General features: G+C 45.2%; 1 protein-coding gene across 1 annotated transcript in view; it reads left to right on the top strand.

The window, feature by feature from the left end:
• Positions 1 to 27,229, top strand: part of SEC22A (SEC22 homolog A, vesicle trafficking protein) — a 36,212-nt gene extending 8,983 nt beyond the window's left edge. Inside the window, exons 3-7 of the mRNA XM_063429192.1 lie at positions 5,984 to 6,147; positions 17,632 to 17,811; positions 18,694 to 18,812; positions 26,206 to 26,268; positions 26,812 to 27,229. Of these exons, the coding sequence (XP_063285262.1) occupies positions 5,984 to 6,147; positions 17,632 to 17,811; positions 18,694 to 18,812; positions 26,206 to 26,268; positions 26,812 to 27,012 (727 nt within the window). The 3' untranslated portion in view covers positions 27,013 to 27,229. The remainder of the gene's footprint in view (positions 1 to 5,983; positions 6,148 to 17,631; positions 17,812 to 18,693; positions 18,813 to 26,205; positions 26,269 to 26,811) is intronic.
• Positions 27,230 to 27,948: the final 719 nt, after the last annotated feature.

Below are 27,948 nucleotides of genomic sequence, written 5' to 3'. Positions count from 1 at the left end.
GCGGTTGGTGCAGTGTATGACATGCCGTGTATCTGGCGGTGGGTGCAGTGCATGACATACCGTGTATCTGGCGGTTGGTGCAGTGTATTACATGCCGTGTATCTGGCGGTGGGCACAGTGTATTACATACCGTGTATCTGGCGGTTGGTGCAGTGTATGACATGCCGTGTATCTGGCAGTGGGCGCAGTGTATGACATGCCGTGTATCTGGCGGTGGGCGCAGTGTATGACATGCCGTGTATCTGGCGGTTGGTGCAGTGTATGACATGCCGTGTATCTGGCGGTTGGCGCAGTGTATGACATACCGTGTATCTGGCGGTTGGTGCAGTGTATGACATGCCGTGTATCTGGCGGTTGGCGCAGTGTATGACATACCGTGTATCTGGCGGTTGGTGCAGTGTATGACATGCCGTGTATCTGGCGGTGGGTGCAGTGCATGACATGCCCTGTATCTGGCGGTGGGCGCAGTGTATGACATGCCGTGTATCTGGCGGTGGGCGCAGTGTACCCCCTGTTCCAAATTATTATGCAAATTATATTTTTCTCATTTACCTAAATAATTGATGTAAATAACAGTCAGCATAATTCTCATGTTATCAACTATTAAGAGTACAATTCAAATTTTATTGAACAAACCTCCTAATGATAACAGTATTTTTTTTTAAACATAAAAAACTTACAATGCACTGTTCCAAATTGTTACGCACAGTAAGTTTCAAAACACTTTATAGGTTGTAAAGAACTGAAAATTGTCATTTGTTGTGTTTGCAGCATATTTACTGAAATCAAAAGCTATTTAATCAAACTTATAACAACATTTTAACTTTGTAAACATTTTAACAGGTCACGTTACATTTTAACATAGGGCCTCTTTTTGGTAGCAGCTTCACAAGTCTTGCATCCATTGAACTTGTGAGTTTTTGGACAGTTTCTGCTTGAATTTGTTTGCAAGATGTCAGAATAGCCTCCCAGAGCCGCTGTTTGGATGTAAACTGCCTCCCACCCTCATGGATCTTTTGCTTGAGGATGCTCCAAAGGTTCTCAATAGGATTGAGGTTAGGGGAGGATGGAGGCCACACCATGACTTTCTCTCCTTTTATCCCCATAGCAGCCATTGATGCAGAGGTATTCTTTGCAGCCTGAGATGGTGCATTGTCATGCATGAAGATGATTTTATTACAGAAAGCATAGTTCTTCCTTCTGTACCAGGGAAGAAAGTGGTCAGTCAGAAACTCCACATACCTTGCAGAGGTCATCTTTACACCTTCGGGGACCCTAAAGGGGCCGACCAGCTCTCTTACCATGATTCCGGCCCAAAATATGACTCCACCACCACCTTGCTGACGTCGCAGCCTTGTTGGAACAGGGTGGCCGTCCACCAACCATCCACTACTCCATCAGTGTATGACATACCGTATATCTGGCGTGGGGCAGTGTATGACATACCGTATGTAGCGGATTGGTACCGGGCTGTCCTACAACATGCATGGGAATAATTGTATTCGTTTATATTGCTAGTTTAATGTGTGTGAACTACTGTATTCCTCTGGTTGTTCGGTAGAAACATTCGAATAAAACAAGGGAATGAAACTACCGAACAACCAGACCACCCTGTGTAAAGTGTGCCTTCAATTACCGTTTGCAACAATGTTGCAAACGGGTAATTACCTATTTGTACAGTGTGGTCTTTGTTCTCTGGGTGGCCGCCATTCGGGATACGAACACGTGGCGGCGGCCATCTTAAACTGCCGAACAGCGGTGTTTTGCCGTCGAGTGTCTGGAACCGAAATCGGACACTTGACTAGGCAAACACCGCTGAGACCTCCAGACTCCCAATACTTTGCGGGGAAATTACTGAACGGCCCGCCATTCGGTAGAAAGAACCCCACGAACTAGGGGATTCATCCGAATCCTCGTCAGGCTACTTAACAGCAATAATTCGCCTGTTTGTATTCTCCTGTTTGTGACCGACCGCAGGGCCAAAATACATGGAACTGTTTTCGGACACTTTGTCCCAGTGGTCGGTCAAAACTACACCTTGCCATAACTCCCGAACCCCTGGTCCAGATCAGGGCTACCAGGGGATACCATTCTTAAAGGGGTACCCCTATGTTTAGGGGTACATCCAGAAACTGTGGGAATTCATGTACAGTATAAGGGGATTATGATGCTAGAGGAGGGGAGGAGATGTGTGGGAGGTTACTGTTCACAGATTGGACAATGTATTGATTGATAGAACCTCCTCCCTTGCATGGGAGAGGGCTTTATAAGGCACTGTGAAATAAAGCTTGTCAGTTCTGCTCCTGAAACTGTGTGTCGTCCAGTTATTGGGATTGCGATTGGGATACTGCTGTATTATTTTACCTGCTAGAAACCTTGCCTGTGGATTTATCATCACCTTGTTCCGGAGCCTCACTGGGATCTCTAGTGGAGAATAGCTGTGAAAGATCGGCTCTCCGCTACACCGTATATCTGGCGTGGGGCAGTGTATGACATGCTGTGTATCTGGCGGTGGGCGCAGTGTATGACATGCTGTGTATCTGGCAGTGGGCGCAGTGTATGACATGCTGTGTATCTGGCAGTGGGCGCAGTGTATGACATGACATGTATCTGGCAGTGGGCGCAGTGTATGACATGCCGTCTATCTGGCAGTGGGCGCAGTGTATGACATGCCGTGTATCTGGCGGTGGGCGCAGTGTATGACATGCCATGTATCTGGCGGTGGGCGCAGTGTATGACATGCCGTGTATCTGGCAGTGGGCGCAGTGTATGACATGCCATGTATGTGGCAGTGGGCGCAGTGTATGACATGCTGTGTTTCTGGCAGTGGGCGCAGTGTATGACATGCCGTGTATCTGGCAGTGGGCGCAGTGTATGACATGCTGTGTATCTGGCAGTGGGTGCAGTGTATGACATGCCGTGTATCTGGCGGTGGGCGCAGTGTATGACATGCCGTGTATCTGGCGGTGGGCGCAGTGTATGACATGCCGTGTATCTGGCGGTGGGCGCAGTGTATGACATGCCGTGTATCTGGCGGTGGGCGCAGTGTATGACATGCCGTGTATCTGGCGGTGGGCGCAGTGTATGACATGCCGTGTATCTGGCGGTGGGCGCAGTGTATGACATGCCGTGTATCTGGCGGTGGGCGCAGTGTATGACATGCCGTGTATCTGGCGGTGGGCGCAGTGTATGACATGCCGTGTATCTGGCAGTGGGCGCAGTGTATGACATGCCGTGTATCTGGCAGTGGGCGCAGTGTATGACATGCCGTGTATCTGGCAGTGGGCGCAGTGTATGACATGCCGTGTATCTGGCAGTGGGCGCAGTGTATGACATGCCGTGTATCTGGCAGTGGGCGCAGTGTATGACATGCCGTGTATCTGGCGGTGGGCACAGTGTATGGCATGCCGTGTATCTGGCGGTGGACGCAGTGTATGACATGCCGTGTATCTGGCGGTGGGCGCAGTGTATGACATGCCGTGTATCTGGCAGTGGGCGCAGTGTATGACATGCCGTGTATCTGGCGGTGGGCGCAGTGTATGGCATGCCGTGTATCTGGCGGTGGACGCAGTGTATGAAATGCCGTGTATCTGGCGGTGGGCGCAGTGTATGACATGCCGTGTATGTGGCGGTGGGTGCAGTGCATGACATGCCGTGTATCTGGCAGTGGGCGCAGCGTATGACATGCCGTGTATCTGGCGGTGGGCGCAGTGTATGACATACCGTGTATCTGGCGGTGGGCGCAGTGTATGACATGCCGTGTATCTGCCAGTGGGCGCAGTGTATGACATGCCGTGTATCTGGCGGTGGGCGCAGTGTATGACATACCGTGTATCTGGCAGTGGGCGCAGTGTATGACATACCGTGTATCTGGCGGTTGGTGCAGTGTATGGCATGCCGTGTATCTGGCGGTTGGCGCAGTGTATGACATGCCGTGTATCTGGCGGTGGGTGCAGTGTATGACATACCGTGTATCTGGCGGTTGGTGCAGTGTATGGCATGCCGTGTATCTGGCGGTTGGCGCAGTGTATGACATGCCGTGTATCTGGCGGTGGGTGCAGTGTATGACATGCTGTGTATCTGGCAGTGGGCGCAGTGTATGACATGCCGTGTATCTGGCGGTGGGCGCAGTGTATGACATGCCGTGTATCTGTCAGTGGGCGCAGTGTATGGCATGCTGTGTATCTGGCAGTGGGCGCAGTGTATGACATGCCGTGTATCTGGCAGTGGGCGCATTGTATGACATGCCGTGTATCCCACAGTGGGCGCAGTGTATGACATGCCGTGTATCTGGCATTGGGCGCAGTGTATGACATGCCGTGTATCTGCCAGTGGGCGCAGTGTATGACATGCCGTGTATCTGGCGGTGGGCGCAGTGTATGACATGCCGTGTATCTGGCAGTGGGCGCAGTGTATGACATGCCGTGTATATAACCTTGACCAGATGATCTAGTTTTTAATGAAGAAATTAGGAAACATATTGTAGAGAAATGTCGGTAGCATAAATACAAAGATGGTAATGAATGAAGTCTCTATAAATGACTGAGATTAGTCTAATTATTAATGTAATCATGTTACAGGCTTATACAGCTTCATTAGGTTTATTAGTTCTGTGATAAACGTTGCAGCTTCATTTTCTTAATATATATAATCTATTTTTTCTTAATATAAATTTTGAATTAAATCCCCTTAGAGCTTGGCATTATCCTTCTCTCCTTATTCTAAATGAATGAATGAAAAGCGTTAATTGATTTCATCATGAGTAAATTTTTTTTATTTTGTCGCTTATTTAATTAAATCTTATGGCTGTGTTTAGTGTGTGTGTGTATGTATATATATATATATATATATATATATATATATATATATATATATATATATATATACATATATAAATAATGGAATTTGTAAAATTAAAAGGAACAGGCAGCCCGATGACCATTACTTCTGTCCCCGTATCAGGACTGTTTGCCCACGGCCATTTCCAGTACAGATGTTGAACAGCGACATATATATAGTGTGAGCCTTCTGTCACTCAAACTAAGGAATCCCCCCAGGCCCACCACACATGTCGAGGTACAAACCTGCAGGTTTTTTAATATCTAATCATTTTATTCTATAAGCAACCTCTGGAGCCCACCACCCTGCAGTGTTTCCCAATTTTGTTCCTTTAATACAGCTGTTTATCCTGAGAGTCTGCAAAGGTTTCTGGGAGATGTTGTTATGCTTAAAATATGTACAGCCCACAAATGGCGTTATTTGTAAAAAATAAAATAAATAAAAAAGTCTGAAACTTTGTTCATCAATTCTTCCATTGCCCTGTGTTAATCGCTGAGATCAGGGCTCAACTTTCCACTCGTCACTAGCCGTTCAGCCCTGATGAGTGCACCATGGACTCTCCAGGCTGGCAGTAGTGAGTAATTGTTTAAGGTCTGTCTTTAGTGTAAGATTATACATTTTAATCCTTTTGTTAGATAGCTTTACTCTTGTTTTTTAAGAATGAAGCTACTTGAGGATTGCTGTGTTTTAGTAGAAAGGAAACAGGTGAGTTTCCTGTAAACCCATGCTGTGCCCCCATATAACGCCGTGAGAGAACATTTCGGCTTCCTGATTTGTTAAGTGTTCCTGCAGAAATCTTGGAGATTTGCAGCAATTTCGGGAAGTTCAAAGTTTAGTAAGTAGCTGTAATAGTTTGTGTATTCTGTTTCCCATGTTCCCCTTCTCGTGGTCCGTACGTGGCTTGGCGTGGCTTGGCGTGGCTCTGATTGTTCCTGCGAATTGTCCTGTAATAATGAAGACCTACGAGTAGCTCTTGGCAGCAAACTGCAGCTTTGTTCAGAACTGATTAATTGATTGTTCGTTAAATATCTTGACCAGTCCACGGCACCTGTAGTAGATTTCTAAATGTGTCGGAATTGTCCACGGTGAAATGATAATATGCCACTGGCTCCCGCAGGGTTAAATCGTGTTTGTTATTTTTCAGTTTTATCAGTTCCCTGGGAGTGAGCTACATGATGCTTTGCTCTGAAAATTACCCCAGTGTATTGGCATTCTGCTTCCTGGACGAGTTACAGAAGGAATTTATAACCACCTACGACATGGGCCCTATAAACACTGCGGTCAGACCGTACTCCTTCATCGAGTTTGGTGAGTATTTCTTGCTGCTGATCGCACATTACATCTACTTCATTTTAGGCATCGTAGGAAGAGCTGGGAGCCCCTGGCCACACAGCTGCTTTGAAGTGTGAATCTCATCATATTGTCCATTGGCAGCTGCATGGCTGGCATTCCCTGCGGGCACATGGAGGGCTCCCCAGGGCAATGTCTGAGTGAATTACGCTGTCTGAAAGGAAGGGCCCGTTCTAAGGGAGAACTGATTTCAGAGTCAGACCAGGTTAATACAGGAACTCACTGCTGTGTTGCTAGAACAATATATACCGGCTTGTACTCCTGATTAACAGAATATATAACGGTTTGTATTCCTGATAAACACACATACACAATATATACACCGGCTTGTATACCTGATAAACACACTTACACGATATATACCGGCTTGTACTCCTGATATACACACATACCTAATATATACCGGCTTGTACTCCTGATATACACACATACACAATATATACCGGCTAGTACTCCTGATATACACATACACAATATATACCGGCTTGTACTCCTGATATACACATACAATATATACCGGCTTGTACTCCTGATATACACATACAATATATACCAGCTTGTACTCCTGATATACACACATACCTAATATATACCGGCTTGTACTCCTGATATACACACATACCTAATATATACCGGCTTGTACTCCTGATATACACATACCTAATATATACCGGCTTGTACTCCTGATATACACATACCTAATATATACCGGCTTGTACTCCTGATATACACACATACCTAATATATACCGGCTTGTACTCCTGATATACACACATACCTAATATATACCGGCTTGTACTCCTGATATACACACATACCTAATATATACCGGCTTGTACTCCTGATATACACACATACCTAATATATACCGGCTTGTACTCCTGATATACACACATACCTAATATATACCGGCTTGTACTCCTGATATACACACACAATATATACCAGCTTGTACTCCTGATATACACACATACCTAATATATACCGGCTTGTACTCCTGATATACACACATACCTAATATATACCGGCTTGTACTCCTGATATACACACATACCTAATATATACCGGCTTGTACTCCTGATATACACATACAATATATACCGGCTTGTACTCCTGATATACACACATACCTAATATATACCGGCTTGTACTCCTGATATACACATACCTAATATATACCAGCTTGTACTCCTGATATACACACATACCTAATATATACCGGCTTGTACTCCTGATATACACACATACACAATATATACCGGCTAGTACTCCTGATATACACATACACAATATATACCGGCTTGTACTCCTGATATACACATACAATATATACCGGCTTGTACTCCTGATATACACATACAATATATACCAGCTTGTACTCCTGATATACACACATACCTAATATATACCGGCTTGTACTCCTGATATACACACATACCTAATATATACCGGCTTGTACTCCTGATATACACATACCTAATATATACCGGCTTGTACTCCTGATATACACATACCTAATATATACCGGCTTGTACTCCTGATATACACACATACCTAATATATACCGGCTTGTACTCCTGATATACACACATACCTAATATATACCGGCTTGTACTCCTGATATACACACATACCTAATATATACCGGCTTGTACTCCTGATATACACACATACCTAATATATACCGGCTTGTACTCCTGATATACACACATACCTAATATATACCGGCTTGTACTCCTGATATACACACACAATATATACCAGCTTGTACTCCTGATATACACACATACCTAATATATACCGGCTTGTACTCCTGATATACACACATACCTAATATATACCGGCTTGTACTCCTGATATACACACATACCTAATATATACCGGCTTGTACTCCTGATATACACATACAATATATACCGGCTTGTACTCCTGATATACACACATACCTAATATATACCGGCTTGTACTCCTGATATACACATACCTAATATATACCAGCTTGTACTCCTGATATACACACATACCTAATATATACCAGCTTGTACTCCTGATATACACACATACCTAATATATACCGGCTTGTACTCCTGATATACACACATACCTAATATATACCGGCTTGTACTCCTGATATACACACATACCTAATATATACCGGCTTGTACTCCTGATATACACACATACCTAATATATACCGGCTTGTACTCCTGATATACACACATACCTAATATATACCGGCTTGTACTCCTGATATACACACATACCTAATATATACCGGCTTGTACTCCTGATATACACACATACCTAATATATACCGGCTTGTACTCCTGATATACACACATACCTAATATATACCGGCTTGTACTCCTGATATACACACATACCTAATATATACCGGCTTGTACTCCTGATATACACACATACCTAATATATACCGGCTTGTACTCCTGATATACACACATACCTAATATATACCGGCTTGTACTCCTGATATACACACATACCTAATATATACCGGCTTGTACTCCTGATATACACACATACCTAATATATACCGGCTTGTACTCCTGATATACACACATACCTAATATATACCGGCTTGTACTCCTGATATACACACATACCTAATATATACCGGCTTGTACTCCTGATATACACATACAATATATACCGGCTTGTACTCCTGATATACACACATACCTAATATATACCAGCTTGTACTCCTGATATACACATACAATATATACTGGCTTGTACTCCTGATATACACACATACCTAATATATACCGGCTTGTACTCCTGATATACACACTGTGGCGAAACCGACCTCGCCACGTGTCCTTGGAGGGGGCTGATTGCCCGCCTCTTGCCTTTGGACTATGGACCAGACTTTATGGGAATGTGATACCCCAGATAGCCATACCATGGAGCCTATTCATATAATGAAAGACTATGGGAAAGACTTTAGCTCCATGGCAATTGTACTGTGTGAGTATGATCTGCGCGCTATTCGGTAGTTTTGTGCGTGCAGATCCCAGCTATCTGGGGATAGGTGAAATGTCTGTGTGTTATGTGTAAATGTGACTTTATGTATTTTAAAGTGTTTTATGTCGTTTTGCAACCATGTGGTTAATGGAGTCTGCCTTTAGTCCTGGATAATTGGATTACTTCTCCAATTAACTCCAGGGCAGAACGGAGGAAACCAGGGTGCATTGTGGGGATGTTTTTCTGCCAGCCAGAAAGGGACAAAAGATACTTTTAGTAACTTTTGAACCCCTGGTCGGATTCATGCCATTTTTTAATATGTTGTTCCCCTGAATGGATTGATTGTGGATATGTATTTTTATGTGAATGTGATGTATGGTTTTAAAGTTATGAAAGTTGTGTAAAAGTATATTTTACACTGTATGCATAATGGGATTATGTGTCACACTAAGGGGAGGGGATGTGTGGGAGGTAACATCTATGTCATTGGTTCTTTTATGCCTCCCCCTGGGTGTGGCCTGTATGTGTGAGTTGGAAATAAAAGCCAGGCTGGATGAGCCAGTCCTCAGTTCCTGTTTTACCCTCAAAGTGATGTGTCGTCTCATTATTGGGGGGAAGGATTTATTGCATGCTGTTCCAGTTGACTGCTAGGAGTACAAGCCTATTCGTATGGTTCCTATTCAATGGTCTACAGCATTCATATGCTTGGGAGAATTTAAAAGGTTTCTCGGATCCAGTGTTCGTGTGTCTCCAGTCGGGAGAGTGGTGTTTGCAGTAGCTGTGCCTGTCTCTCAAAAAGGGGATTATCGCCTAAACAGATTTTATTCCCTTTTATGCTGAAACGGTCCGTTACAATTGGTGGCAAGCGGCGGGATCGTTCCTACAACCAGAGGGACAGCTACAGACAACACCAGTTCTGGATTACAAATTGAGGGCAACGCTAGTATCCGTACAGCGACCCTATCTACAAAGGAAATCAGGAAAATGGAAGGAGACAGAGTCGCAGCTGCTACAGCACCTCCAAGGGAGGAGGAGAAATCCGAGTTTATGAGGGAATATAGGAGAAGGATAGCTCTATTCTCACCAGCCCGAGCGGAGCAGATGGCATCCCGGATCTACGACGATGTACATGCACACCTCATGCTGCTAATGACGCAGAGGATCCAACAAGCTTGGTCCTGTGAGGAACCACAACAGGCAGGTGGAGATGGGACCGAGTTCTCTCCACCGGGCCCAACGGGATGGTGGGCAGCAGGCCCAGATCCCCAGCGGCAGTGTGTACCCCAGGGAGATGAAGGTGTCGTCCTTCCTCCCCAGCGGCAGGCTGAGTTACAGGGGGCAGAGGTTGTTGTTCCTGCCCCCCAGCAGCAAAGTGATGTGCCAGGAAGGCAGTGTGAAGTGAAGGGAGAGGAGAGCAGCGTCCTCCCTCCCCAGCGGCAGTGTGTGTCCCAGGGAGCAGAAGGTGCAGTCCTTCCTCCCCAGCGGCAGTGTGTACCCCAGGGAGCAGAAGGTGCCGTCCTTCCTCCCCAGCAGCAGTGTGTGTCCCAGGGAGCAGAAGGTGCAGTCCTTCCTCCCCAGCGGCAGTGTGTACCCCAGGGAGCTGATGGTGTCGTCCATCCTCCCCAGCGGCAGGCTGAGTTACAGGGGGCAGAGGATGTTGTTCCTGCCCCCCAGCAGCAAAGTGATGTGCAGGAAGGCAGTGTGAAGTGAAGGGAGAGGAGAGCAGCGTCCTCCCTCCCCAGCGGCAGTGTGTCCCCCAGGGAGCAGAAGGTGCAGTCCTTCCTCCCCAGCGGCAGTGTGTACCCCAGGGAGCAGAAGGTGCCGTCCTTCCTCCCTAGCAGCAGTGTGTGTCCCAGGGAGCAGAAGGTGCAGTCCTTCCTCCCCAGCGGCAGTGTGTACCCCAGGGAGCTGATGGTGTCGTCCATCCTCCCCAGCGGCAGGCTGAGTTACAGGGGGCAGAGGTTGTTGTTCCTGCCCCCCAGCAGCAAAGTGATGTGCCAGGAAGGCAGTGTGAAGTGAAGGGAGAGGAGAGCAGCGTCCTCCCTCCCCAGCGGCAGTGTGTGTCCCAGGGAGCAGAAGGTGCAGTCCTTCCTCCCCAGCGGCAGTGTGTATCCCAGGGAGCTGAAGGTGCAATCCTTCCTCCCCAGCGGCAGTTCACCGTCCAGAGAGAGGAGCTTGTTACACCCTCTCTCCCACGGCAGCCTAACCCACCAAGTGGAGATGTTAAGCCCCACAACTGTGCAGATGGGACCGTAGTCTCTGCACTTACAGCACCAGGGGTAGGGACGGTCGGTCCTGTTCCCCAGCCTCAGAGTGATGTATCCAAAGGGGAGACAGTCGGTCTCTCCCTCCGACAGCCGAGATGTGCACCTAAAGGGGAGACAGTCAGTCTCCAGCAACCAGGCTCCAACCAGGCTACTCCCGGGGTAGTGCTGGCACCAGGACAGAGTACCGCTGGTCTCTGCACCCTCAGCAACCCACCAAGGCAGCCTACCAGTCCCCCACACAGCCGTGGTAAGGCACCTGGACATGGACAAGATTCTCCCTTACCCAGGTGTAGTAATGGTTGTGGCGAAACCGACCTCGCCACGTGTCCTTGGAGGGGGCTGATTGCCCGCCTCTTGCCTTTGGACTATGGACCAGACTTTATGGGAATGTGATACCCCAGATAGCCATACCATGGAGCCTATTCATATAATGAAAGACTATGGGAAAGACTTTAGCTCCATGGCAATTGTACTGTGTGAGTAGGATCTGCGCGCTATTCGGTAGTTTTGTGCGTGCAGATCCCAGCTATCTGGGGATAGGTGAAATGTCTGTGTGTTATGTGTAAATGTGACTTTATGTATTTTAAAGTGTTTTATGTCGTTTTGCAACCATGTGGTTAATGGAGTCTGCCTTTAGTCCTGGATAATTGGATTACTTCTCCAATTAACTCCAGGGCAGAAGGGAGGAAACCAGGGTGCATTGTGGGGATGTTTTTCTGCCAGCCAGAAAGGAACAAAAGATACTTTTAGTAACTTTTGAACCCCTGGTCGGATTCATGCCATTTTTTAATATGTTGTTCCCCTGAATGGATTGATTGTGGATATGTATTTTTATGTGAATGTGATGTATGGTTTTAAAGTTATGAAAGTTGTGTAAAAGTATATTTTACACTGTATGCATAATGGGATTATGTGTCACACTAAGGGGAGGGGATGTGTGGGAGGTAACGTCTATGTCATTGGTTCTTTTATGCCTCCCCCTGGGTGTGGCCTGTATGTGTGAGTTGGAAATAAAAGCCAGGCTGGATGAGCCAGTCCAGAGTTCCTGTTTTACCCTCAAAGTGATGTGTCGTCTCATTATTGGGGGAAGGATTTATTGCATGCTGTTCCAGTTGACTGCTAGGAGTACAAGCCTATTCGTATGGTTCCTATTCAATGGTCTACAGCATTCATATGCTTGGGAGAATTTAAAGGTTTCTCGGATTCGGTGGTTGTGGTGTCTGCTGCAGTGCTTGGAGTCCTCAGGAAGCACTAGGAGCATCCTTTAACGGAGGTACCAAGTCGGGGTGCCAGGTGATCCGTTACAATGGTTTCTTGTGGGTGGGCTGTACTGCTGTTTCTGTCTTGTGGGTGGGCTGCTCGACTAACAAGGGCACTGACCGGCAGGAGGTCAAGTACCCTGTTAGTCTGGGGGGTATAGGGGAGAAGTGTGGCGAAACCGACCTCGCCACGTGTCCTTGGAGGGGGCTGATTGCCCGCCTCTTGCCTTTGGACTATGGACCAGACTTTATGGGAATGTGATACCCCAGATAGCCATACCATGGAGCCTATTCATATAATGAAAGACTATGGGAAAGACTTTAGCTCCATGGCAATTGTACTGTGTGATTATGATCTGCGCGCTATTCGGTAGTTTTGTGCGTGCAGATCCCAGCTATCTGGGGATAGGTGAAATGTCTGTGTGTTATGTGTAAATGTGACTTTATGTATTTTAAAGTGTTTTATGTCGTTTTGCAACCATGTGGTTAATGGAGTCTGCCTTTAGTCCTGGATAATTGGATTACTTCTCCAATTAACTCCAGGGCAGAAGGGAGGAAACCAGGGTGCATTGTGGGGATGTTTTTCTGCCAGCCAGAAAGGAACAAAATATACTTTTAGTAACTTTTGAACCCCTGGTCGGATTCATGCCATTTTTATATGTTGTTCCCCTGAATGGATTGATTGTGGATATGTATTTTTATGTGAATGTGATGTATGGTTTTAAAGTTATGAAAGTTGTGTAAAAGTATATTTTACACTGTATGCATAATGGGATTATGTGTCACACTAAGGGGAGGGGATGTGTGGGAGGTAACGTCTATGTCATTGGTTCTTTTATGCCTCCCCCTGGGTGTGGCCTGTATGTGTGAGTTGGAAATAAAAGCCAGGCTGGATGAGCCAGTCCAGAGTTCCTGTTTTACCCTCAAAGTGATGTGTCGTCTCATTATTGGGGGAAGGATTTATTGCATGCTGTTCCAGTTGACTGCTAGGAGTACAAGCCTATTCGTATGGTTCCTATTCAATGGTCTACAGCATTCATATGCTTGGGAGAATTTAAAGGTTTCTCGGATTCGGTGGTTGTGGTGTCTGCTGCAGTGCTTGGAGTCCTCAGGAAGCACTAGGAGCATCCTTTAACGGAGGTACCAAGTCGGGGTGCCAGGTGATCCGTTACAATGGTTTCTTGTGGGTGGGCTGTACTGCTGTTTCTGTCTTGTGGGTGGGCTGCTCGACTAACAAGGGCACTGACCGGCAGGAGGTCAAGTACCCTGTTAGTCTGGGGGGTATAGGGGAGAAGTGTGGCGAAACCGACCTCGCCACGTGTCCTTGGAGGGGGCTGATTGCCCGCCTCTTGCCTTTGGACTATGGACCAGACTTTATGGGAATGTGATACCCCAGATAGCCATACCATGGAGCCTATTCATATAATGAAAGACTATGGGAAAGACTTTAGCTCCATGGCAATTGTACTGTGTGATTATGATCTGCGCGCTATTCGGTAGTTTTGTGCGTGCAGATCCCAGCTATCTGGGGATAGGTGAAATGTCTGTGTGTTATGTGTAAATGTGACTTTATGTATTTTAAAGTGTTTTATGTCGTTTTGCAACCATGTGGTTAATGGAGTCTGCCTTTAGTCCTGGATAATTGGATTACTTCTCCAATTAACTCCAGGGCAGAAGGGAGGAAACCAGGGTGCATTGTGGGGATGTTTTTCTGCCAGCCAGAAAGGAACAAAATATACTTTTAGTAACTTTTGAACCCCTGGTCGGATTCATGCCATTTTTATATGTTGTTCCCCTGAATGGATTGATTGTGGATATGTATTTTTATGTGAATGTGATGTATGGTTTTAAAGTTATGAAAGTTGTGTAAAAGTATATTTTACACTGTATGCATAATGGGATTATGTGTCACACTAAGGGGAGGGGATGTGTGGGAGGTAACATCTATGTCATTGGTTCTTTTATGCCTCCCCCTGGGTGTGGCCTGTATGTGTGAGTTGGAAATAAAAGCCAGGCTGGATGAGCCAGTCCTCAGTTCCTGTTTTACCCTCAAAGTGATGTGTCGTCTCATTATTGGGGGGAAGGATTTATTGCATGCTGTTCCAGTTGACTGCTAGGAGTACAAGCCTATTCGTATGGTTCCTATTCAATGGTCTACAGCATTCATATGCTTGGGAGAATTTAAAAGGTTTCTCGGATCCAGTGTTCGTGTGTCTCCAGTCGGGAGAGTGGTGTTTGCAGTAGCTGTGCCTGTCTCTCAAAAAGGGGATTATCGCCTAAACAGATTTTATTCCCTTTTATGCTGAAACGGTCCGTTACAATTGGTGGCAAGCGGCGGGATCGTTCCTACAACCAGAGGGACAGCTACAGACAACACCAGTTCTGGATTACAAATTGAGGGCAACGCTAGTATCCGTACAGCGACCCTATCTACAAAGGAAATCAGGCTTGTACTCCTGATATACACACATACCTAATATATACCGGCTTGTACTCCTGATATACACACATACCTAATATATACCGGCTTGTACTCCTGATATACACATACCTAATATATACCGGCTTGTACTCCTGATATACACACATACCTAATATATACCAGCTTGTACTCCTGATATACACACATACAATATATACCGGCTTGTACTCCTGATATACACACATACCTAATATATACCGGCTTGTACTCCTGATATACACACATACCTAATATATACCGGCTTGTACTCCTGATATACACATACAATATATACCGGCTTGTACTCCTGATATACACACATACCTAATATATACCGGCTTGTACTCCTGATATACACACATACCTAATATATACCGGCTTGTACTCCTGATATACACACATACCTAATATATACCGGCTTGTACTCCTGATATACACACATTCCTAATATATACCAGCTTGTACTCCTGATATACACACATACCTAATATATACCAGCTTGTACTCCTGATATACACACATACCTAATATATACCGGCTTGTACTCCTGATATACACACATACCTAATATATACCAGCTTGTACTCCTGATATACACACATACCTAATATATACCGGCTTGTACTCCTGATATACACACATACCTAATATATACCGGCTTGTACTCCTGATATACACACATACCTAATATATACCGGCTTGTACTCCTGATATACACACATACCTAATATATACCGGCTTGTACTCCTGATATACACACACAATATATACCGGCTTGTACTCCTGATATACACACACAATATATACCGGCTTGTACTCCTGATATACACACACAATATATACCGGCTTGTACTCCTGATATACACACACAATATATACCGGCTTGTACTCCTGATATACACACATACCTAATATATACCGGCTTGTACTCCTGATATACACACATACCTAATATATACCGGCTTGTACTCCTGATATACACACACAATATATACCGGCTTGTACTCCTGATATACACACATACCTAATATATACCGGCTTGTACTCCTGATATACACACATACCTAATATATACCGGCTTGTACTCCTGATATACACACATACCTAATATATACCAGCTTGTACTCCTGATATACACACATACCTAATATATACCAGCTTGTGCTCCTGATATACACACATACCTAATATATACCGGCTTGTACTCCTGATATACACACATACCTAATATATACCGGCTTGTACTCCTGATATACACATACAATATATACTGGCTTGTACTCCTGATATACACACATACCTAATATATACCGGCTTGTACTCCTGATATACACATACAATATATACCAGCTTGTACTCCTGATATACACACATACCTAATATATACCGGCTTGTACTCCTGATATACACACATACCTAATATATACCGGCTTGTACTCCTGATATATACACATACCTAATATATACCGGCTTGTACTCCTGATATACACATACAATATATACCGGCTTGTACTCCTGATATACACACATACCTAATATATACCGGCTTGTACTCCTGATATACACATACAAAGCATGTCTCCTGCCTGGATTAACAAACAAAGAATGAGGTGTCTGTAGGAAGGGCATTGCTCTGATATGGGACGAGTTACTTTATATCACTCACCAGGGGAAAGATAAATAATGCAAAGTACGAGTAAAGCAGGATTATTTGAATCTAAAACAATGTAAATATCCCTTGCTGACTTTATTCAGGACAGACAGAGTACAGGCTGCCAAGTAAGCCTTTACTGCAGGCAGGAGACAGAACTGGCAGCACCACTGCCAGTCATCACCATGTACTGGGACCCTGGTCACCGACAAGACAAACTCTGATTATACGTTGTCTCCCTGATCACCACCAGGCCTGTGCAGCTTCTGACTCTTGCATCAGCTTCCATATCAAATTATACGTAGTGCCTATTTACTAAAATGGGAATTCTGGAGAATTGTAAAATGAAACTAGTGACGTTCCGAGGGTTGCTTTTTTGGTCTATAATTTGCAATTCCCAGGTCAATTTTCCAATCTCCCAGCTTAATGAATAGCACCTGCTTTTAATAAACGTTACCTCTGTGCTCTGTCCTTCCAGTGATGATAAAACGCACCTTAGCACAGAATATCGCAAGGCAGCATAGCCAGCACAATGCACATTGTGACTGATTTCACCAACTGCAGAAAATGTGTAATAAATATTTTGCAGCCTAATAAGCAGCTGCAAATGATCAGGAATGTCTGTGATAAGCGGCAAGTTGTGCAGAAGTTAAATTACTTTTCTTGCTGTAGAAAGATAGGTCTGTGATAAACTGCGCACAAACCGGAATGGCCATGACGAGATTTACAGAGATAATTTAGGACTTACACAGCTTGGAAAAGGATGCTGTGATTTAATGAGCAGATTTTATTCCAAACCCATTTAATCTTGTTGAACAGATCATTTCATCCAGAAAACAAAGCAGAGATTTAATAACCCACGGTCCCTTTCTACAAAGATGAACCTGGCCAATATGCAAACTGAAATCCGACTGAGACCGCCATATCGGATCTCCCTGCAGGAGCTTGACCTCGGAAATGGACTCAACCATCAGAAGAACCCTACGTATAAAGGAATTGGTAAGTTATTCTGAGTTTGAAACTTCTCAAAACACAAAATAGCTTCCCAGATAAACTTTGTAGCAGCAGTATTATCAGCCCCAAAGGGTGAGAGTCCCTGTGTTACCTTCAAAGGGTGAGAGTCCCTGTGTTACCTTGCCCAAAGGGTGAGAGTCCCTGTGTTACCTTCCCCAAAGGGTAAGAGTCCCTGTGTTACCTTGCCCAAAGGGTGAGAGTCCCTGTGTTACCTTCCTCAAAGGGTGAGAGCCCCTGTGTTACCTTCCCCAAAGGGTGAGAGTCCCTGTGTTACCTACCCCGAGCGGTGAGAGTCTCGGTGTTTAATACCGCATATGATGAGGATATTTATGTATTCTGCCCCATGTGGCAAGAGAGTCACTGAATCTTTACACAGATGGGCCTGCTGCCCAGATTTGGCCATTAAACCAGAGCCTAGGTCTCCTATACATTGTGGGGTTCTGTACCGTGGGCAGGAAGGTTAGGAAGTGGTTAATCTGTGCCCCCTCTGTTCCCATTACACGTTGTGTTGGCACAGCTCATTGCCCCCATTGTTCCCGCGATTTCACTTCACTGGTTTACACAAAGAGATCTAGGCACGGCTCATTTAATGTGTTCCTGCCCTGTGTGTAGCCGAGCTGTTTACTCGCTGTGACCTGCTCAGCGCTGGCAGAGATTCATGTTTTCGTTAGATCTCACCCAGCCGTGTAATTTAGCATGTCACACGCATTGCCGTGATCATAGATTTGTTAGGTTTCTAAATGCTGCAATATGTGTGTGTTTCATGTCTCATTTTTTAAAACACCATTTAGATTTTTATTCTCCGCAAGCTGCAGATTTATCTCATTCTCTGTCATTCCTATATTCTTTTCTTTTTGCCTCTATCAGCTCCTCACCAGAGACTCGAACCCCTGACCTTGGCTGGGATTATCTCTGTTCTCCTTAGTCTGCTCTGTGCTGGCCTGAATCTAATCAGGGGATTCCACGCTATTGAGAGCCTGCTGCAGGTATCAGCGCCACCTGCTGGCTGTGTCTGGCAAATAGCTTGACACCCCAAGCTGTGTTTTTTTTTTTTTGTGGGGGCTTGTGGGGGCTTGTGGGGGGGGGGGGGGGAGGGGGGAGGGGGTGGTAGGGAATATTCCGAGAGAAGCAATTACCATCACATAATTTATCTTAATCCAAAAGATACCCCTGTCCTCCGCCATTACCAGGAGAGAAGGAATCTTCCCGCTAGCCAATTAGCGTCATTCAGTGACTGGAGTTTAAATCTGATTTTAAAGCTACTTGATTTATTAAACAGGCTTGTCACTTGCTTGTGTACTACATTTTACACCCCAGTATACACACGAGCAAGAGATACCTCTCCCCAAAGTATGGCACACAGGATGGCACCGCAGACGTAACCGCTCATTATGTCACATTCTGACCTCATTCGACACAAACCTGAAACTAGCCGTCCCACTGTTTATTAATACACTCTGACTGTGCTGGAATCTCTGTCTGTAACATAGTGAATTGTGATGATACCAGCGCTGCACAGGTGGGGTGTAACCGCATTATATGTCAAGGTCGTTTAGCCTCAGATCAGCTATTGGCGTTCCGTAAATGTGATTAGTATTCTGGCCTTTTCAAAGCACTTTAATCTATTATACAGCAAGCCGGCTGCTGCTCTTACACTTTTCATATACGTTACTTGTTTAAATGTGTATTGTTTGTGGGGAGAAAGTCACGGTTTAACTCTTCCCCTTGTCTAATCAGTGATGTGAAGTGTCACAGTGCCCCCGTGTGGTTAAAGTGGAATTGTATGGAATTACAGCTGTTGATTTAAGAGACCCATTTTTTAAAACACAATTGTAGATCATGCTAACGTAGTGTACCTATAATCTTAATTTTATCACATGACAGGAGGTGAATATTTGCATAACTGTCACGACTACTAGTGTGGTCCAGCACGCAGAAATTATGTAAACATATACATAAGAAAGAAAAGGAAAATAAAAGGACAGAGCGTAAACCGGACCTTAGAATGGCCGGACTAATACGCTAGAGACAGAGAATGGTCAAAGGGAAAGCCGAGGTCAAGGAAGCCAGAAAATACACAATACCGTTTACACAAGCCAAGTCAGGGAAACCAGAATTCAGAATAACCAGGGAAAAGCCAAAATCAGGATACCAGGAAATCAGATTCACAAAGATAAAGCACTCTCAGGAAACCAGGAACAGGAAACCACAACAGGGCAAGGTACTGGGGTTGAGTTAGGAAATTAAATATCCCTCTCTATGCTCTGATTGGTCAGAGAGCGACCTCTGACCCCAAAACATGCGTGTGCGTTGACGTCGTGACGTCACGCGCACGTTAGTATAATTTTCGGGGGCGGAGCTAGAGATGGACGCGACCACGCGGTCAGCGCCATCTTTGATTTGGGCGCGCTGCCCGGAAGACCTGGGGGAGCGGTTGCCTGCTCGCCGACGAGCAGGTAAACTTGTGCTGTCGGCGAGGCTGTGCCGGTCGGGCACGGCCGTGCCACGCGGCGGGCCGGAGACCGCAACAATAACTCTCTTTATTGAAACTCCAAGCAGCACAGATCATAAGGGAAAAACCAATCAAAAACCACTTCAATGTTATACAAAAGGATCCGTCCCACACATCACATCCTCTTTCTTTGTAGCGAACTAATAAAAGGTTAAGGTTCAAATTTCCAAAAAGTGTAAACATCAAACAATTGTAATCAAACATAACAACGATCAAGGAATTCAAGCTGTAGCTGTGGAAACGTCCAGCCGTAGATTGCAGAATAGATGTAGAAAGCACCGATCACACTGAAAAGAAACAGAAAGAAGTGAAAGGCATCTGTAGTGACATTTTGTTTAACATACCATAACTGTCCATCTACTATTTAAGTTAGATGTAAATTAAATATAACAGGCACGCCTAGCCGGTAGAAATTACTATAACAATCTATCTAGCTACTAGAAGACAATAATACCAAACAATACATATAATAACACCATATATGATCATAGAATATCCTAATATCATAGAAAAAATGACAGAAATATCGAAATCCCAGGGTCGGAAGAGACAATAGGGTGGGCAATATTCACCTCCTGTCATTACTAAAATTAAGATTATAAGTACACTATGTTAGCATAATCTACAATTTTATCACATGACAGGAGGCTTCATATTTGTAGTTTTAACGCTGAGAATTTAGAATAGTGAAATAAGTGTGAGAGGACTATCTGAAATAAAACACATGGAGAGTAGATTCTCGTGACCAGTCCGCGCATCGCATGATATCGGCTAATGACGCGTCCGCTAAGAACGCTATTGACGCCGCAGCTCTGCAAACCGAGATTGCACTGAACCTGGAATCTATCCGAGCCAAAGACAAAAGCCATAGTCGAGACCGGTTTATGTGGTCTAACCTATGAAACCAAAATTTGTCCCCAAGGGACAGCCTGTAAGGGCGCGGAAAACGTGACATACCGCGACGCACAGTCAGTGATTGCTAGAAAAAACAGATACGAAATGGAGGAAGAACCTGATCCTGTCCGACGTGTAAAACAAAGGAAACACCATCCGGGAAAAAGGAAAAACCGTCCACGTCGAAGATGCGAACATCCAAAATGAGTCAGGAGATGAGGCACAAAAGCATCGTAAGTTTCGCAGAAAGCTGTCTCGGTGATAAACCGGAATAATCTGGTCAGCCTTGAAGAAAAACGCAGCATTAAAGCTACGTCCCAGAGACAAGGGTATTTAGGTGCTGGAGGCCTAGACAACTTGAATCCTGTATGAGACCGTTCCAGAAAGTCCGGGATCCATGCTTGACTCTGCCTGAGGGAAGTGATAAGGAGGAGAGACACTCCGTGAAGGCGTGGACCACCTGAGTCAGCATTGAGAACTGTGGAAAGGCATAGGCTCCCTCGTCCGGCCAAATTTGCAGGAAAAGTCCACTGCTTCACAATTCGGATCCGGCAGCCAGTTGAAGAGCCTTGGGAGTTGTCGGTTCATTATGCATGCAAACAGGTCCACGTGTAGCAGATCCCTGAGGTCCACCAGTGTGTGGAAAGTAGAGACATCTAGGCACCAGTCGCAGTTGTCTAGCCAGCGGCGTGGACACCAGTCACCGGGAGGTATTCTGCCAATAGTGTGGAATTGCGGGCGAGGAATTTGTATATGTCTTCTGCCGCCTCCGTCAAGGATCGGGATCTGGATCTGCCCAGAAGGTGAAGTATTGTCCATGCAGAGCGGGGTGCACAGTCGGAAAGTCCCTTCCGGTGTTGGTCCAAATCTAGCCAGCCATTCCAGGCTTGCATGTGGAGTCCGCACCTCTCCCAATAGGGGTATCCAATGGTCGTATCAGTGACCCAGACGCAAATGTTTTGCTTTCAGTCATAGCAGAGCTCTTTAGTGCAGAGGCCCCGGAAATATCGCCTGGGTCGAAGAGGCAGAAGGCTCACTATTCAGGCGAGGAGTTGCAGAGGAGCCATATCCGTGCATAGAATCCATCGAATCTCCTTTCGGATGGATGCAATCTTCGTGGCAGGTAGTCGGAGGACGCAATCCCTTGAGTCTATCTCGAAACCGAGGGACTGCATGACCAGTGAATGGGAAAGGGCTGACTTTTGTCTGGTCACCACGAAGCCCAAAGACTCCAGAAAGTGAACGACAAAGTACGTCTGTGAGCGCAGTCTGGATTCTGCGTTGCAGAAGATGAGCAAGTCGTCCAGGTAGACAAAGCAACGGATGCCCCGGATTGGAAATGGGCCATGACCGGCTTCACTAGCTGCGTGAGGCACCACAAGCCGAACTGAGGCCGAAAGGCAGGCACGTAAATTTACACGACCAACGACCCCATATGAACCTAGAAAGCAACGACTTGTAGACGCCACGGGTACCGAACAATGCACGTTCTTGAGATCGAGACTGGAGAGCCAATCAATGACCAGCAGGAGATCTCGGAGTAGATATATACCTTCCATTATGAAATGTCGATAGACGACACAGTCATAGAGCCGGCAGAGGTTGATGACTGCCCGAAAGTCTCCCGACTTTTTTCGGACCAGGATGATGTTACCGTAGAAGCCCCAATCGTCTGGGGCGAATTGTACCGTGGCTTTGGCGAATAGAGAGCGAATCTCTTCGTCTATGAGGAGTCAGTGTTCTCTTGAAACATGTAACAGAGGTGGAGTTGGAGTGGGAGTGGGTTAGGTCTTGCCAGTCCACTCTTATAAAATGCTTGGGCTTTTTCGACTGAGCTTTGCCCCTAGACTTGCTCCCAGTCGGGGACCTGGAACCCTTCCCGTGACTTTTGGGCCCTGTCTGGCTCAGTGGAGCGTCATATCCTGGGGCAGCATCAGAGTCTGGTGGCCCTATTTGCTGAGGTTGGGGCAGGACCCGTAGTAGGGCCTTTTCAACTGAGGCTGCGACAGCGGTGTTAATTATGGCCTGAAAGTCCTGCGTTGGTGGAGGTGTGTCGCTCATGGTGGTTGGTCTGCTTGAAAGAGGACAGCAACAATCGATGGGAGCAAGATAAATGGAGACGCACGAAAGGTGCCAGGCTCCTAGTACAACTGGAGCTCACCCCAGGGATCGACTTAACGGTATAGCCGTCTACAATGTTAGTGCTATGAAGAGGGGCTCACCCTCTAGGTGTACGAAATTGGGTTTCCCTTAAATGAATAGGAGACGTGGTAGTCTCAGAATCATGGGGTGATCCCTAACTTTATTCTCAGTCCTGGGTGATATTGAGATGTTAACCTCGTAATTGTTGCCAAGGTGACGTATCTTCGAGGGGTTCACTCCAGTTACACGTCAAAGCTGTACCGCCGTGGTCAGCAATAAATCAGGTGTATACAACATGTGTGATAGTTCTGTATGGTGTGATAATGTATCTCCAGACAACATAAAGGATGTGGGAGATCCCTTTAGGGAATCTGAGAGGATATCTGGGGCTCACCCCAGGTGGTGTGCCATGAGAACCAGAGGACACCCACATATGGCAACTAATGTAATCAAAAAGGCACATTGTATATGGCTGTTAAGCCCAACATGGTCCCACATGGTGATTACACCTCAGTGTATGTCGATTTCTGTTGTGTCAGCAATCAGCCCAGCACGTATTGAATAACTTGTAGTAGGTACCTTAACTGCGGATGAAAATCAGCACTGCAGTCTCCAGTGGGTGGCACAGTGTATATGCTCTCAATAAATTCCCACATAGCAATCAACACTGCAGTCTCCAGTGGTGAGGGTAAAGCCTCAGATATAGCTTAAAGGTAAGTATATTTAGTCCAGATCAAGGTAATAATTGATCTGGAAGGAAAAAAGAAATGGGCGACGTGAATGCGTGCAACGACGGACGCGATCCGCGCGAGGGGCCTGTCAGTCCCAGGCTCCAGGAGAGAAGGAGAGTTGTGAAAACCCTTAAAGAGGGTGGTGAAAAGCAAGTAAAAAGGGGAAACCAGTATTAGCAGAATAGTATTGGGGACAAGCTAAAAAAAACAGCAGGGTAAATACCTATATAATACAAATATAGCAACCTTTGTTCAAAGTGGAATAACACACAATGAGAGAATACAACCTATAAATCAGCTTGTAACGGACCGTTTCAGCATATGAGGGGTTAAAATCCGTTTAGGCGATAATCCCCTTTTCTCAGAAAGGCACAGCTACTGCAGAACATCAGAACTCACGAACTGGATATAGGTGAATAAGGTAGCACTCCAGCTGGAACCTCACAAATAGCTGCTAGCAGATGAATAGGAAAAGCAGACATCAGCTTACACTCCTAGCAGTCAAATCTCCAACAGCATACAGTGAATCCCCCCAAGAACGAGACAAGGCTCCGTGTTGAAGGTCAAGCAGTGGTCTGAGGTGCTGGGCACCCAGCCTGGTTTTTATTACATGAGTACACATACAGGCCACACCCAGGGGGAGGCATAAAATAACCAATAACATAGATGTTACCTCCCACACATCCCCTCCCCTTAGTGTGACACTTAATCCCATTATGTGTACAGTTCAAAATATACTTTTACACAACTTTCATAACTTTAAAACCATACATCACATTCACATAAAAATACATATCCACAATCAATCCATTCAGGGGAACAACATATTAAAAAATGGCATGAATCAGACCAGGGGTTCAAAAGTTAGTAAAAGTATCTTTTATTCCCCCTGGCTCAAACAGTAAAAGTAAAACATCCCCACAATGCATCCTGGCTTCCTCCCTTCTGCCCTGGAGATAATTGGAGAAGAAATCTAATTATCCAGGACTAGAGGCAGACTCCATTAACCACATGGTTGCAAAACAACATAAAACTCTTTAACCCCTTAAGGACACATGACGTGTGTGACACGTCATGATTCCCTTTTATTCCAGAAGTTTGGTCCTTAAGGGGTTAAAATACATAAAGTCACTTTTTATACATTAAACACAGACATTTAACATATCCCCAGATAGCTCAGGTCTGCGTGCACATTATTAGGTGAATGGCACGCAGACCACACAAATACAGTTTAATTGCCATGGAGCCAAAGTCTTTCCCATAGTCTTTCATTATATGAATAGGCTCCATGGCATAGCTATCTGGGGGGTATCACTGCTCACACAGGGCAAGTACCGAATGGCCCCACTGTATTTAAAGGGCCAGAATGAGTGACATGCACTCTGTTAGGGCCGAATACTGTTTGTAAAGGGCCCAATCTCCCAGGGCCATAGTCCAAAGGCAGCAGGCGGGCAGCCAGGCTTCTCCAGTTCTCAGTGGCGAGGTTGGTTTCGTCACACAGCTTACCTAATAACAGTCTTCAAACTATAGAAAGATATATCAGCTAATAAAGCAATCTTAAATACCAATGAATCATTACACAGAATACAGAATTATTCAGACAAGTAACAGTAACCAGTCTCAAGGACAAAATACCCTGACCTGTGCATTGCTGGAGCAGCAAAGAAAGAGGACGTGGTGTGTGCGACGGTCCTTTTCTATAACATTGAAGTGTTTTCTGATTGGTTGTTCTCTTATGATCTGTGCTGCTGTGAGTTTCAGTAAAGAGAGTTATGCAAATATGAAGCCTCCTGTCATGTAATAAAATCTTTTTTTTTTTCGGTTTAGGCAACCCTTTGGGGTATTCCACTAAACTAAATTATGAAGAATGGATAGAAAACGATTATTTATTTGTTTTGGCTGAAATAGCTGAACTGGTAAAAAGAAAAATGAATGGAAGATTTTTCCCAATTTTACTATTTTGGCCTGAATCCTATTTTAATGAATAAATCTGTTGTTCAGGCAGTTTTTAGCTGCTAGGTGTGTTGTGTGTGTATATATATGTGTGTTTGGGGTTTTAGAAGGTGTGACGCTCTTACGGTAACATTAAATGTTTTCCAGGGTGAAGATGATTTTACCTGTGTCATCGCCTTCTTCCTGGGAACTGCTGCCTGCTTGTACCAGGTGAGCCCGGTTAACCCTTCCTTCCCTGCGGTTTAGTTCTTACTGCGATATTCTGGAATTCTGTTCCTTTCCTGTGATACTTTGTGTTGTAGATATTACATTTCTCTAAAGTTAGCCTATCATCTATATACTTGATTGAAATGGTCTAGACCAGTGTTCATTTTGGCGGCAAAATTCAATTTAGTTTTAGTCGTATTTTAGTCATCTGAATTGTTTTCGTTTTAGTCTACTAAAATTGTTAGTCGACAAAATTAACACTGGTCCAGACTTGGCTTGTAAGATATTAAACGAACACGTTAAACGTAACATTATTAACCCTTCGTGTTACAAACATTTCCCAGCATGCTTCTTGACCATTGTTCGTGATTGGCTGCTGGTTATGTGTCTGGGGGGTCTCCAGATCATTTCATTCTGAACTGGGTGACAAAGTGTGAGCTCTCATGTCATGTAATTTACATATACTTATATCCTGTGTTCTGCTAGTATAATGATCATCCGTGTGATGTTCAGGATTTTACAGGTTTGTTTTTTGTCTGCTTGCAGTGCTATCTGTTTATCTACATCACAAGCTGGAGAACCGTCAAGTCTTTCCTGGCCTTTGGACTGATCTGCCTGTGTAACATGTACCTCCATGAGCTTCGCAATATATGGCAGCTCCTATTCCACGTTACCGTCAGTGCGTTCACTACGCTTCAGATTCGGCTACGTCAGCCGCTGGACAAGTCTCCTGATTACAACGTCTGATGGGAGTTCGTGGCGAATCATTCCCAGCTTATACTGTCCCATTCGGGATGCTTTATATTCCATTCACCTGCACTTTCCAGAGCTAATTCTGAATCCCAGTTATTACGGAGATCTGCGGCACACTTGGAAACACAGATGTTTTTTTTATTTTCTGTTATTGCCTTTGTAAGGCAGTGATGTTGTGAATTATTAATAAAACTTAACAGACTGTCCTCTACTGAGCAGGATAATGTCTTCCTCATCTTATTGTCCTGTCGTGTCTGTGTGACTCAAGCAGTGCACATTGATAGATTAGTATTTTGTCCGTCAGTATTTGCCTTCAGTACGTTCTAATGATCCTCGGTGCTTTGTCAGTCTGACTCTAGGGTTTATGGGGCCATGAGTTTATTTTCATCATGATCTTGCTTATTGGTGAAACAAATTACCAAAGTAACATTTCTGTAGAAGATGTAGGTCTATCATCCTTTAAAGAGAAGGTTCCTTAATCCAATGAGACCATGTGCTGTAAACTTTCTTGGAAGAAATTACTGTCCCTTTAAGGCATGTCCTACATTTGAACTCGCTCATGCATGTCCACACCTGTGCATGTTATGACTCTCCCCAAATCTGTGCAAGGCTGATCTCCGCCACGGAAACTGTGTCTCAACTCTGATCACGTTTATATGTCTCATCTCGCACCACGCCGGTGCATGTCTCATCTCGCACCACGCCGGTGCATGTCTCATCTCGCACCACGCCGGTGCATGTCTCATCTCGCACCACGCTGGTGCATGTCTCATCTCGCACCACGCCGGTGCATGTCTCATCTCGCACCACGCCGGTGCATGTCTCATCTCGCACCACGCCGGTGCATGTCTCATCTCGCACCACGCCGGTGCATGTCTCATCTCGCACCACGCCGGTGCATGTCTCATCTCGCACCACGCCGGTGCATGT

The sequence above is a fragment of the Pelobates fuscus genome, chromosome 8 (assembly GCF_036172605.1).
Source record: "Pelobates fuscus isolate aPelFus1 chromosome 8, aPelFus1.pri, whole genome shotgun sequence".
NCBI lineage: Eukaryota > Metazoa > Chordata > Amphibia > Anura > Pelobatidae > Pelobates > Pelobates fuscus.
Note: the sequence above shows the minus strand (reverse complement) of the source record. Positions and strands in the feature narration are given on the sequence as shown.